This window comes from Lissotriton vulgaris, chromosome 11 (assembly GCF_964263255.1).
Source record: "Lissotriton vulgaris chromosome 11, aLisVul1.2, whole genome shotgun sequence".
In the NCBI taxonomy this organism is placed as follows: domain Eukaryota; kingdom Metazoa; phylum Chordata; class Amphibia; order Caudata; family Salamandridae; genus Lissotriton; species Lissotriton vulgaris.
Genome location: NC_141699.1, coordinates 1,090,449,050 through 1,090,463,826, shown reverse-complemented (window position 1 = coordinate 1,090,463,826; position 14,777 = coordinate 1,090,449,050). Strand labels below are relative to the sequence as shown.

Here is a 14,777-nt window from a genome sequence, read left to right as displayed (position 1 = left end):
ATCTACACTGGCTTCCAATACGGAAACGTATCATGTTTAAGGCTCTTTGTATGGTATTCAAGGCAGTAAATGGAATAGGTCCATCCTTCCTTCAAGAACACCTCCAACTGTACAAACCAGGGCGACAACTAAGATCTGCTAATAAAAGCCTGGTCATGACTAACCGTATTAGGAAAGCCCGTTGGGGAGGCCGTAGCTTCTTCCACAGAGCATCTAACATCTGGAATGAATTGCCTCTCGCCCTAAAACAAAGCAATGATCTCCTGACCTTCAGGAAAAATATCAAAACATGGCTTTTTAACCTCCAGTAACTTTCTTTGCCTCTTGGAGATAATGTATCATTTCAGCGCCAGGACACCGCCCGGTAACAGCGCGCTAAACAAATGGTAAAAATAAATAAATAAATAAATAAACTTATTCACAGGCACACCAACATTAGGTCCCTGGACCCTCTTCAACATGGACTGGTAAACATGATAACGTGTTAATCCTTATCCATATACTGGAATGAGATCAAATAACTTTATAACTTTTTGCTGGTAGGTTTGGTTGCTTGGGGGTTTAAAACAACAAAGACCTCAAAAACATCAAGTCAGTCGAAGCATTCCATGGAGAAGAACTCATGCGCACGAGATACTAGTTAGTCTTTTAAAACACAAATTCTCTATCTAATTGGCATTGTTTATTGACATTTGTCAATTTGCAAATTGATATTTGGGTTACTTTTCCTAAAGAATTTACTTGCAGTGCTTATATTTATGTACTGTGTTTACTTTCTTAGACAATACATTGATAAAATTTTCTTGAAAAGATCCCTTTCCAATCAACATATATGAAAAATAGTAAAACTAGAGTCTCTTCAAGGTCCACGATAGGAGTAATTCTAAAGATTGCAAAAAGTTAAATAAAGAATCACATTATAGAACATTAACAGTGCCTTATATAGGAATCAATGTCATAGCATTCATTTTCAATGAGCTAATAATAAATTAACAAAATGCTACCCAAAAACATGAAAACACAAGACAACACACACCTGATAAGATTAATTAAGGAACAAGAAAGCAACCCTAATCATATAGATCACTACAGTAGTATCAGATTTCATCATACTAGTCTTCCATTACCAATTTGTTCATATGTATTCACTCTTACTTTGAAGACAAGGACACATCCAATATCTAATTTTCAAACATAGGCCCTATGTCTTACCAACAACAAACTATTAACATTTGCTTCATTGCATTACTTACACTAATATAAAACACAGTGTCTGATGGTGTGTAAATTTGGCTTTAGTGATAGATGTGTGTAATCAAACCTTTAAATAGAATCTCTCAAGTGCATTGTGTATGATCAGCTCTATATATTCCATTCATACTGTGTCCACTCATCCCAGCCCATGCTCAATAATTACACCCCCACACATCACAATCCATTCTCCGTCACTGTGCAGCCCACGCACCACATTCCACACGAAATCATTTAACACTCCTCATATCACACTGCATCATTCAACAACTCACATTTCACATTCTAAGCACCATCATTATAACTCAACACATTAATTCTGATCATTCAAGAGTTCATATTTTACATTCAAAGCATCATTTCACTTCTTAACATCATACATCACACTCCATTCAGTAGTTCACAAATCACTTTCCAAGCTCCATCATTTAACTCTCCACAGATCACTCTCTGAAAGTACATAGTTGAATAGTTCACATAACACACTCCACCCTCATTCAATTCTCCACCCATGACAATCAACACTTGTTCATTCCAATCTCGGGGGCCGATTCACAGAACTAACTTAAGACAAAATCCTAAACTTACTACTTTTGGTATTCACATAAGGCATTTAGTAGTAGTAAAGTTAGGATTTTGTTTTAGGTTTGAATTAAGACAAACCTAAGACAGACTTAAGACAGATTTAAGTCAAACTTAAGACAGACTTAAGACAAACTTAAGACAAAATCCTAACTTAAATCTGTCTTAAGTCTGTCTTAAGTTTGTCTTACGTCAAACTTAAGACAATATCCTAACTTTACTACTACTAAATGCCTTCTGTGAATATCAAAAGTATTAAGTTTAGGATTTTGTCTTAAATTAGTTCTGTGAATCGGGCCCACTGTTTGTTGGTTTCACAAACTGGTACATTTCATCACTGAGGCGTAGACTGCTAAAGTCAATGACTTCAATGAAGCGCACACAGAATGCAGGACACGATATATTTCAGTCAGACAGTATGTTGTTTACAAGGGTCTAGTACAGTACCATCATATTAGTTCTGATTGGAAGGAAACTACCTAACTTCAATTTGTTATTTTGCCAACCCTTAATATTAAAAAATACTCTATATTTGACTCCACTCCTGGGTCTTTACATCCACGAAACAAGAGTTGCTAGCATCCACATCCTGTGTCAGTAAATTCTCCCATCATTGACAAACCTGTACATTTTCCTGTGACAAGTGCCCTCAAATGATTGAGGTTTGACTTTTACAAGTTCACTGAACATGCTCTCCCCAGTGAAGGATTTGTATCCAGCTAGTGCAAAATATTACACTTTGGGTGGCTGCCAGGCTCTCAAAAGGGAAACACATTTTCTCTAGGGCTCAGATCTCTTGGCAGGCTTCCAATCCATAGCAGGGTCTATTGTAAAGATATGGGAGTTGTACATAAAGCTATGTATTACAAGCACCCCTATATCTCTGGCTTCAACAATTGAATAATACACTCTGTAACAATCATTGTGCTTTTCCATCAAATCTCTTGACCTTGGGTGATAGTGTATGCCCAGGCATGGATTCCATTCACACTTTGAACCAAGCTAACTTGGCTGATGATTCCTAAGTAGGGCAAAACAGGTCCTAGGTTGCTTGTGTTCCATTTCAGAGACGACCTGTCAGTTCAAGCCTGACTGCTCCAATTGGAGCAGGGTCAAGGGTGATTTGCATAGGGCTGGGTCCAAACTGAGGTGACACAGTGCTAAATAATGATGGACTGTGATGTGGCCCAGAATAGTTATCAGTGGCTGAGATTAACTAAAGTATTCCGTCCATTGTTTGTATACTTAAGTGTGTTGCCCTCAATGGAATGATTATGCCCAGATGTGGTCCCATGCACACTGTGGCAGTAGAACAAAGCTTTACATGCAGATGAGCCCTAATTAGGGCAAAACTGGTCCTGGGTTGCTTGTGTTCTGGTTCAGGGAGGACTTTGCTTTGCTGTTTCATCAAATTCAACACTCCACTCAATAGCAGACAGAACAAATTCCACATACCATAATTGTGCCTAAATACATTGATTTTGAACTTCTTGCCTGCTCTCAGGCTACAGACTCATTGGGGCTTGCACAGTAAGTATCTCATACTGAGGGCTGAACAATCATTTAATGTTGTTTTTCTTTTAGATTATGACGAGTGCACGCAGAATACATCAAACTGTCAGCAGAACTGCATCAACATCTTCGGGGGCTTCAACTGCAGCTGCTGGGACGGGTACAGAGTGAACAGTGTAAACAGCTGGAAATGTGATGGTAAATGATTGCTTCTTCCTTCAAATCTGAACATCTGTTGACTATAAGGTATTGATAGACAGATTAGTCTTATTTTAAATCACAGGCTGGATTCATCTACCTGTCCAACACAACTCTGATGTACAAGTACCTGTTTTCCACTGCACACGTCACACATATTGAGTAGATAATTGGAATATCAAAGGCAGTGTATGTGCCTGTTCTGCGAAACAAGCAAATCCACAGCCACCTAAAAGAAATTGGTGGCTCAATTTGAACATGGGACTACATTTGGAGATAAAACACTTTCGATTTTAAGTTCTGTGGCACATCTTTCATGTGAATTGCCATTAGCTGGACCACTGATGTCAAGGTGGCATAGTGTTTTAGTGTTCTGATATGGTTTTTCCAAATCACATAACACTTTGTAATTTTTCAACTGAACTCAGAATGTTTGCAAACTGTCTTTTGTGTGGTATTTCAGTCTGTCTATATTTACCAATTTTAGTAAATTAGCTGATTTAAATCCAGATCAATATTCATCATGGAAATCCAATGTGATGTGTTGCATATAATGCAGTTGATTGTGTTTTGTCTCATCAGATATTGATGAATGTGAGGAAAAGAATCCTTGTGCTTCAACTGCGATTTGTACAAACACCCTGGGTGGGTACTCCTGTGACTGCCCTGCGGGCTTCCGTGGAAATGCCTCCCTTGTTTGCACAGGTAAGTTTTTATCACAGCGGAAGATTAGAATGCCTTATAAATATTCGATGTGCTGTCCCAGGACCTCCTACTGTATGTGACAAGCAGCAACCCAGTACTGCACAGTGCCCTTCTCCCAATGTCTACCTGCTTCTCCCTGCAATTACAGAGGTAAAGGGGAATGATCAAGCTGTTAAAGCACAGGTGGCAAAGGGTGGGATGACTCAATACAGAGCTGATGTTTGGGGGTTCAAAGATGGCCTCCTAAACAAGATATTGTGTCAACCAGGATAACGTTCTTATACCCAACAAATCAGAGCTAAACTGATCTATGAGGACATTAGAAGAGTTCATGGCAGTCCCGTGCCTCTGAATTTCCAATGAACCAGAGGCAAAGGCAGTCATAAATGTGTGCTACATGCAGTGCCTAATTTGAGCCGGTAGTTTCCAGTGCTCGCCACCGGCACTTAGTTCTCAACAGCTGCACTTATGACAGTCCACCACATGGTGGCGCTGTTTATTTTTGACATGAGCAAAACAAAAGTTGTTTAATAATTCAATATACATTAAATATGTATAATACATGCTGCACATGCCATTTCCATAACTTTGAGTGGCCTGGAATAGTCCTAAAGTGATGTCTAGTACTTGTGTTAGTACTATGATTGGCAGCGCTGTCAGGGGCAGCGGATCGTGCCTCTTGAGAAAGACTCAGGCACATACTTTTTTTTTTTTTTTTTTTTTTTTTTACAAAATAAGCACTGACTACAAGCTATTGTGACTTACTTCTCAAGACCTTAACAGCTTTCCCATGTCTGTAGTGTGTTCAGCCAATGTGAATTGATCATGACTTTGAATCCACTAAGGAGCCCTGTTGAGAACCCTTCTGGGGAAATATTTTGTAACTTTCACATTCACATAAGAGTTTCACATACGGCAATGAGTGGAGGCTTTCTGATGTAGTGGTGGAAAAATCAGTCCTAGTGCTAGATTAGTGTACACTGTCACAATTAGCTTGATTTACTAGGGTGTGCTGTCCCTGTTTGCTCTGCAGCATACCTTTTACAGGATGTACTGGGTGCAAACAGCATCAGTGCTTCCTTACACAAATAATGCCCTGCCCACTGGGCAGACACACATTCTGCAGCATTGGAACTTTTATATAGTCACAACCTTGAATCATTCTCTGTCATCAGCCTAGAAATCCTGGGTAAACGTGGCTCTTCCCCTAGTTTTTCCCCTGCCACGTCCATCCCCCCCAAAAAAAACTGATTCCCACTGCTTCTAGCTCAGGAGTAAGCTTTCAGCGCCAGGATACCTGCCAGGTGACAGTTGCGCTTAACAAGTGTTTTAAATAAAATAATAAATAAATAAAATCTTCAATAGTAGTAAACAATGTTTAAATACAATATTGACAAAAGGGTGTCCCAAGAGAACAAACTGATAAAGGTGCAGGACAGGGAAATATACCAATGAAAAAGAAGAACAGCCCACCTCCTAAGATATGCTCTATAGAAAGAGTTACAAATCAAATCAGGCACACAACAACTTTTATATATTGGAAATGCCTCTACTTCTTTTCTTTATTTAAGATACATAAAAATAATCTGAAATAAATCATTAAAGAATTGATACAAAAAAGACACATGTCTCACCCTCATAAACTATAAAACTTCACGCTCTGAAACCTCTCACATACTGCTCATACCTTATATTCATCCACATTCATCATATAACCTAATAAACTCTCTTATAATCAGACTTACAGTACAACAAAACCGAGGAGACAGAATAAATATCCCCTTACAGTAATGGTCGAAATTAAGTATTATTTTGCCACACACTGGTCCACGCAGAATAAAATCAGAGAGGGGTAAGAGAAAAGTAAACAAACCAACGGTTCTCTACAATACAAAAACAGCGACAAAAATTTCATTAAAAAGTAAAATAATCCTCCTTGCCATATAAATACCTCAAAACAGTCCGAAGACAGACAAAACAAAAACAAATCTATGTGACTCAAGGGATGTGTAACTTCTTAAACCTGTGTAGCCGGAATGCAGACAAATGCTGAAAAATATCAAACATATACATACACACTATGCCATAACCTACATATGTGAACCCTACGTCCAGTGCCAACACAAATGCAAATCAAAGGGAATCCCATAGAAGCAAACACCATCCATTCATGCAACCACAAAAGAGTGCATACATTCACATAAGCTGTGTCCAATCATATTAGCACCATCCACACATAATATAATTAAAATATATAATTGGTTGTATGGCGGAACCACACACGCAATTACAACACGTCTTTACAACACGGTCATTACCACAACCCCTTTTTTTACCACACACGCCTCTACCATGCATATGCCTTTGCAACGCATGACTTTACAATGAAAATATAAATATTTAGCAGATAAGTGTGATGCCTTTATATAAATATGTATATACTTATGTATATCTATATTAAGGGTGGGCGGAGCTGGCGTAGTGCCCCTGCTTATTGTAGAGCCAATTCTGCCTCATGTGTGCTGGTAATCAGTGTTGGGAGAACCCTCAGAACACACATGCTGATGCGCACTGCTTTGACATAGTTTGAAAGGAACTAAGGGGCATATTATCAAGGGCTTTAAGCAACATTTCTCCTATTATCAAGCTTCACGCTAACCCTGTTAGAGACAAAAAAAGCAGCACTAACCACGGTTAACGCTGCTTTTTTACGCCTGCTAATTTTCAGACTTAGCCATGTAATCCAATGGGAGGTGGATTACATGTAATCCAATGGGAGGTGGATTATATGACTAAGTCCACCATGGGTTATCAACAAGGATATCCCTATCCTTGTAGTTTTATTGCTGCATTACCAGCGATAACCTCCCAAAATGCCACTATCGGTGGATTTTTTATCGACTAGGTGGTTAGCGTTGTTAATAATGCGATAACCAGGCGATATTATCCAGCATTAGCGGGTGTTAACAAAATTAACGCTAAGCGCCCTTAGCGTTAATTTTCCCTGATCCTTGTTAATACGCCCCTTGGAACTCGTGCTCAATTTGAAGGCCATTCTTCTTTGCTACTGCAACTTTACGGTTCTGTTTCCATGCGCTGTACTTCCAACTGCTTCCTTTACCTATTCTGCCTCTTGCCATAAGCATCCTTGTTGGAGGATGCTGTATGTTTGATAGTGGATGTGCAGAAAATGTTATCATATTTGTTTCTGCCATACATAATGCAATGCTAGCATTTGTCTTAATGCTGCTCTTGATTTTCTGTCTTTTTTTAATGTCCTGTTGAATTTGTGCTTGCATGCATTTGTATGCCATGTGGAATTTTCTGTCCTTTTCAGTCATTCACTGCATGCTTAGATTTTTAGTATCAGTATGTGTCTGATGCTGTACGTTATTTGCGCCTTATGGAGTATGGAGTAAACCCCTGTGTGCTGCATGAGTGTTGCTCCTTGTGCTAATGTTACTTACATGTGTTTCTGCACACATACACTCCTTACTGTTGCTGGTGATGGGCATTTGCGTTGTGCCCAAACTATACTTACATTTATGTTGTTGGTGATGGGTCAGGGTTTCTGCAACTCAAACCAAACTTGCTTTTACTTGTACTGGGACATGTTTAGTTGTGATGGGGCTGATGAGCTGCTTCCGAACAATATTTACATTACAACTACCTACAATTGCTGGTGATGAGACATTTTAATTGCGCCCAAACCTTTTTCTTTGGGGCTTTATGCTGCACCTGCAGGGGCATTTGTTTTTGACACATTATTGTATCTGCCTGTGTGTGAGGGTGATTGGCAGGTGTATAGCACCCATTGGGGAACTTGTATTGCACTCTTGTGCTATATTGTAGAGTCGGTCACTCTAGTGTGGAGTGTCACTTTTGTTGCACCTCAATATTTTCTATCTGCTGAGGGAGGGTAGATTGTGGGTGATTCTCCCTTGTGAATTTTTCCCTTGTCCTTAGTATTTTCGGTTAGGACTTTTGTCTATGTCTTTGTTATTCCTGACCTTGCATTATTATTATTTCCTATTCTGGTCTGTTTATTTGATAAATTGTAGGATGGAATTTGTTCTTCCATCATATTTTTTCTGTTTATGAGATTGAGTATTAGCATCTTATCTGCATTGATATTTTGTATTGTTTCTTTAAAGAAGAGAGGTGTGTGCCATCTCCATGTCTATGCCATGCATTCTCTCCTTAGTTATATGTCCCCTGCTGCTCATCCAATAGAATGCTGATGAGCGCTTGGTTTGAGTCTGAGTTGGAATGGGTAGGCTAAGCAGCAAAGATGTTGCTCCCAGTGGGGCCTTCCTGATTCCTTACTACCATCTTTACCTGTAACCTAAGACTCTTATCTTAAAGAATACACCGTCCTCTTCTGATTCACTTATACTACTGGCTACCCTGCATCTTCATTACCATGGTGGTTTTTGGGTGGCAAAGGCATTTTTAACATTGAGGTTTCCGTAAGAAATAAGGCATCCCAGTCTGAGTCCATAAGCATCAGCCAGATATCATCTGCGTGCCTGGGGAGAGATCTACAATTCAGTAAGCCCGCCCGGAGCATCATTTTGGGAGGGCTTGCTACAGGGTTAGTTTTATGTTGTATTATCGGGTGAGCTAACACAGATTCAGAGCCCATTGCCATACCGCATTGTAGGCACTCCGGATACAGCTCAGTGCTTGTAAGGTCAATTGTCCTTGCCTTACACTGCTTAGCTCTATTCATAGCAATTAAATCAGACTTGGACCAGTAGACCCTCTCAGCTTCCCTGCTCACAACGGCAGCATGGCGGCAGCATGGATGGCGCTGGCTGCGATCCGGATGCGGACGGGCGCACACGGGCTTGCCTTCGGCACGCCTTTGGCGCGTCGTTGGCACACCTGATGAGCAAGTCCGCTGCGCGGCCGAGCCCCCACTGCCCTTCTGCAGGCAAGAACAGGAAGTGTGGCGAATGAGGGGGAGGGGTCGCGTCCCTCCGTTCAACCGGCACCAGCAAGCCGCGACAGACTGGGGAGCGACGAATGACAAGGGTGAATGGAAGGGGGGTGTGCAAAAGAAGCAATAGTGCACAGTATTTAAAAACAGAGCACAATTTTCAATATGTAAAAAGTTTTTAAATCAAACTTTCAACTAGAGTTAAAAGCTAAAGCCAGCACCTCACGCACGCGCTACTCACATCTGCGCTGCCGAGCCCCCATCGCCCTTTTGCATTCAAGAACAGGAAGTGCGGCGAATGAGGGGGAGGAGTCACGTCCCTCCGTTCAACCGGCACCAGCAAGCCGTGACAGACCGGGGAGCGACGAAAGACAAGGGTAAATGGAAGGGGGCTGTGCAAAAGAAGCAAAAGTGCACAGCATTTAAAAACAGAGCACAATTTTCAATATCTAAAACATTTTTCAAATCAAACTTTCAACTAGAGTTAAAAGCTAAAGCCAGCACCTCAGGCACGTACTACTAACATCTGCTCTGCCGAGCCCCCATCGCCCTTTTGCAGGCAAGAACAGGAAGTGCGGCGAATGAGGGGGAGGAGTCGTGTCCCTCTGTTCAACTGGCACCAGCAAGCCGTGACGGACCGGGGAGCGACAAATGACAAGGGTAAATGGAAGGGGTGTGTGCAAAAGAAGCAAAAGTGCACAGTATTTAAAAACAGAGCACAATTTTCAATATGTATAAAGTTTTTCAATCAAACTTTCAACTAGAGTTAAAAGCTAAAGCCAGCACCTCACGCACGCGCTACTCACAAATATATATCTTCATGTACAAAATGTAAAACAATGTGTAGCTCATGTTCCGATGTAATTGTGGACAAAGTAGTAAGACCCAAATACATAAATAATTAAAATGTCAATAAATATGTAAACAATCATTTGTGCCAAACATAGCAATCCATGCAAATTCTGCAAATATGGGTCACGAGTATGCACACTATCACATTGAAGTATAATGTCATACTGATCCACATGGGAACACATCTATATTTCCATACACATAGAAAATATACTGGAAAAACAATCTTTTTATCTGCATGAATGCATAACGAACATTGCCATTGCACGCATCCTCAACTTCAATCTACGAGTATGTACTCCTACAACAAACTGTTTGATAAACATTATTTATATATACATAAACACCTAACCTACACTTCTATTAACCCCTCCACTGTGCCCGCGATATTGCGGAAGTGCAACACTTCCGCAAAATGGGCTGAGCTGCGTCGGCCAGCGAGGTAGCGTTGCCGTCGGCCAATGGCTGACGGCAGCATGGAAGGGGTTAAAATCCCATACTTGCAAGTAATATTGATTAAAAAAAGGAAATCTTGCAGTAATATTTCCTCTAAAGTATATTGCAGTGAAGCAGCTTTGAAAATTCTAGTTGGTTCATACTATCAAATATGATCCCACTTATTTATCGACAGGAACCAACCAATGTGCAAACATTATGCAGAATAAAATCAGTAAATAGATTGATTAAGATGTAAAAGAACCACTCTATTTCCTGCTGCTCACAAGTAATTATACATGTCTTCAGTCGTATTCATCTCATTAGGACTCTTGCTGTCTAGTTCTAAAATTATATATATATATATATATATATATATATATATATATATATATATATATATATATATATATATATATATATATATATATATATATATATATGTATATATATATATATATATATATATGTATATATATATATATATATATATATATATACATATATATATATATATATTTATATATATATATATATATATATGACCAAGGCCTCTGTGCAGGCCGAAACGTTATCCTGGCGTGGTGTACTGGAAAGTAAAAACTCACCTGCACTCTGGGTCTTCCGTGTTCTTACTCGTTTGATGGCTGAGGATTGATAGCCTGTCGTGGTAGCGGGAACACAAGTGCGGAAATATATATATATATATATATACATATATATATATATATATGTGTGTGTGTGTGTGTGTGTGTGTGTGTGCACCCCAACCACAGCTTATTCCCTTTACCAAGGACCTGAGCACGGACCACCAAGTAAGTGCTTGCAAATTTCTTTATTTGATGTCAGCCATTATGCGTTTCAGCCCCATTTTAGAAACAATGTTTAAATGCACCGTGATTACTGTGCATTCTTCAATGGGAGTAAACCTCATTGCTGATGGGTTGTTTTCATCTAAGCAAACATTGAGAAAGGCAGCATTACAGAAACCGTTCTGTTTGCAGAATAAATCATTTGGAATTGACCCCTAATTAGTGTGGCCATCTTCTATTGAAGGATTTTGTGTATATCTGTATGTATGTATATATATATATATATATATATATATATATATATATATATATATATATATATATATATATATATATATATATATATATATGTATGTATGAATGTACAAGAGTTGTTTCTATAACAATTCTTGTCATTTTTGACGTCAAAGATGGGTTCTTGGACCCACCTATCCCATTATTTTACAGAGCAGGTTTGGTTATGATAATGGCTCTCCATGGCAAAGAGCTAAAACTTAGTTACATATCCTGTTGACTCTGGTCCCCCAAGTTCCGGCCGAACATGGGCTTACATCGCACCATTGGAGCAAGTGGTATTTATGTTTATTTAGACTGTTGTCTTATAACACATTTTTGTTCCACTGACATGGGTGACACTTTGTCCATTTTTTGTCAATGCCTTTATGATCTAACTTTCCTGTGCTCCTTCTCACAGTTTGTATGATGTAGCGTATGTTCCTGCTCACCTAAATTCCTATGAGCTTCCGGTCTTTTCTCTCTTGTTCTAAACCAACAAGTTCCTTGTCTGAGGATGGTATTACTGTGGTATCTAATTAAAAAGTAGGGAATCTGTGGCTTGATGTCTCTATCAGATGAACAAGTTACTTACCTTCGGTAACACCTTATCTGGTAGAGACAGGATCCAGCCTCAGATTCCTTACTGACCCTCCCTTCCTCCACATTCTGCAAACTATTTTTTTCTTTTTATCTAAGAGATCCCTTGCTTGGCATTAAGATATTGTCATTGGGAGTTCGTAATTACTTGACACAAAGAGGTCTCTTTTTTGGCACATTGTTTCCATAAAATTTTTCTGCGTTTTTTGGTGTGGAAAGTAGTCACAGAAGAAATTGACGTCAGCGCGTCAGAAGCAGCATTATATGGCCTCCGTCTACATCATGTCTGGTGGACGACATCACTATGCAGTTACACAATGCCCTCTGCCGACACGCAGGTGTGTTGCTGGCAATATTTCCGGATCTTGTCGGGCACCTCGGGAGAATTCAAAGGTAAGGAACCCGCGGCTAGATTCTTTCTCTACCAGAAAAAGATGTTACCGAAGGTAAGTAAATTGTTTGGTAGTCTCTGATACAGCACAGAAGATCAATTAGATTTTACATTTAAATGTGAAAAATTATTGTTTAGATGGGGATACTGTTGGGCATTTTAGATATTTGAAGTAGGAACATAGGCACACCTTTGCAGCACAGAGCAAGACCTCAATAACAGTAAGGGACTTTTGAGGGAAGTCCATAAATGCCGGGTATCGGGTGCGGGACAGTTATCGCCGTATAAATCCATTCACAAAGAATTGCTGGAGTGAGAGATGCTGAGCAATAAAATCTTGAAAGTGTGAAAGATTTCTGATTTAAAGGTAGGAAAGGCTAGTTTGTAACCCATGAGGTGATATTGACAATGTACCTTGACCCATTTTTGTCAGATGTGAGTAAAAAGAACAAAATCACAAGGTATGGACTTAAATGTCTAGAGCTTAATGATATTCCTATGATCGTGCTAATTCCTGAAGAATGGAAAGCAAGTTTTATAAACAACCTCATTTAATTCAATTCTATATTGACAGATATTGACGAGTGTGCTGATACAAATTCCACCATCTGTCCGACGAATTCTGTCTGCAATAATACCATTGGCTCCTACAAATGTGACTGCTTTGTGGGCTATAATGGAACCAACTGCACAGGTGAGATAACCAGCAAGAAGATCATTATTTAATTTGTTTGATTTCCCTGTTGAAGATAAAGGTAAAATAATGTCCTTTGTGCTTTGAAGGGCATCACCTGAATTGTGGTGAGTACATCCTTCCTAAAAGATTGTTGAAATAATTCATCTGTATATCTTGGATGTAGTAATGCAAATAACACTAATCAAGAAGCTGCAAAATATTTCTCAAATATTGCTTAAAGAAGTGAAATTCTGAATAAGTGTGTTGCTGATCTGGAAAGTACATATGATACTCGTGTTTATAATCTATTAAAAATGGTTTTGATATTTGTAAAAAAATACCCCTTTTTGCTTGCCCACAGTTATTATTATTATTATTTTTTGCTAAACTTTATTGCAGGTTTTGGATTGTGCACACTAGGCCACTGCTATTGAGTAACATGGAAAGTTTGATTGATAACTGCTTGGCATATTTAACTCTCCTGTATGGCCATCACAAATGGTGTAGAGACTACATTGATGGCATGGAAAGGTAAATGCCACCTGTGGGCTGCAGCACTTAGTATGACAAGGAAAACATGGCTTCATGCCTACCAATGTAGCCTGACTGCTGAACTTTGAACCTGATGTCTGACCTGTCAAAAAAAACCTTTGATGAAGGAAAAACTTTCCTTTTAAATATTACTAAGTCTCCCCACCCACAAGGTAGGGAGCCTAGTATTTAAATGTGGGACATGTAGACATTTGATGTTAGCATGTCCCTACAGCGACAAACCACCAAAAGCTATGTTTTACCGTGGAAGGCTATGGCTGCCCTATGGGGAAAGCTAGAGTGCAGATGAACATATTAATTATCCAGTTTTGGATCTTTCATAGATTCACATGCTTGAGTCATCCAAGCTGTTGAGCTGGGCGTCCCCCGGTAGACATAGTGAGCAGTACAATGTTAAGCAAATGAAGAATACCTTCTACATGGCCAACAAAGTAGCCTATTCAAATCATTATAAAGGTCTGAAACTCAGCCAATAAAATCACACAGAACACACTCAAGTCACACAATTTAGATTTCTATCTCACATTGTGTGAGAAGGGAGTCCTTCTTTAGATATGCTCATTCAGTCTGATGGGTGACTAGTTCTCAGGTGTATCTCCAAAATTAAGAAAGGATTCAATATATTTTTAAGCTACAGGCAAATTAGACCATGTCTGAAGCTTCAAAGAAAGGACTTGTTAGGCCATGTAGTCCTTGTGGGAAAAGAAGGCTTCACTCTGAGGACCCACACAAGTAATGCATGTATTGCCTTCACTCACTGCATAAGACAAAGGACTGTGAGAATTTGTAAAAATCTTTCACCAAAAAACTCTGAAAGACTGAGAAGCCAGACTACTGTTATTGCTCCAGTATTCAAAAACTGAAGTTCTTCCGTCCTCAGAAGATAAGGGAGAAGCTCTTCTAAATCTCTGAAGTAATCTAAAAAGGGAGGGTACTTGCTCGCTCAGCATATTTCAAAATCTGTAAGAGAACCACCTAAAAAGCTTTTCAAAAATC

The 14,777-nt window shown here is 39.3% G+C and overlaps 1 protein-coding gene across 1 annotated transcript in view; it reads left to right on the top strand.

Moving 5' to 3' along the window:
- Window positions 1-14,777, top strand: part of LOC147684201 (uncharacterized) — a 522,357-nt gene that overhangs the window by 197,743 nt on the left and 309,837 nt on the right. The window contains exons 24-26 of the mRNA XM_086942611.1: window positions 3,418-3,543; window positions 4,126-4,248; window positions 13,128-13,247. Of these exons, the coding sequence (XP_086798737.1) occupies window positions 3,418-3,543; window positions 4,126-4,248; window positions 13,128-13,247 (369 nt within the window). The remainder of the gene's footprint in view (window positions 1-3,417; window positions 3,544-4,125; window positions 4,249-13,127; window positions 13,248-14,777) is intronic.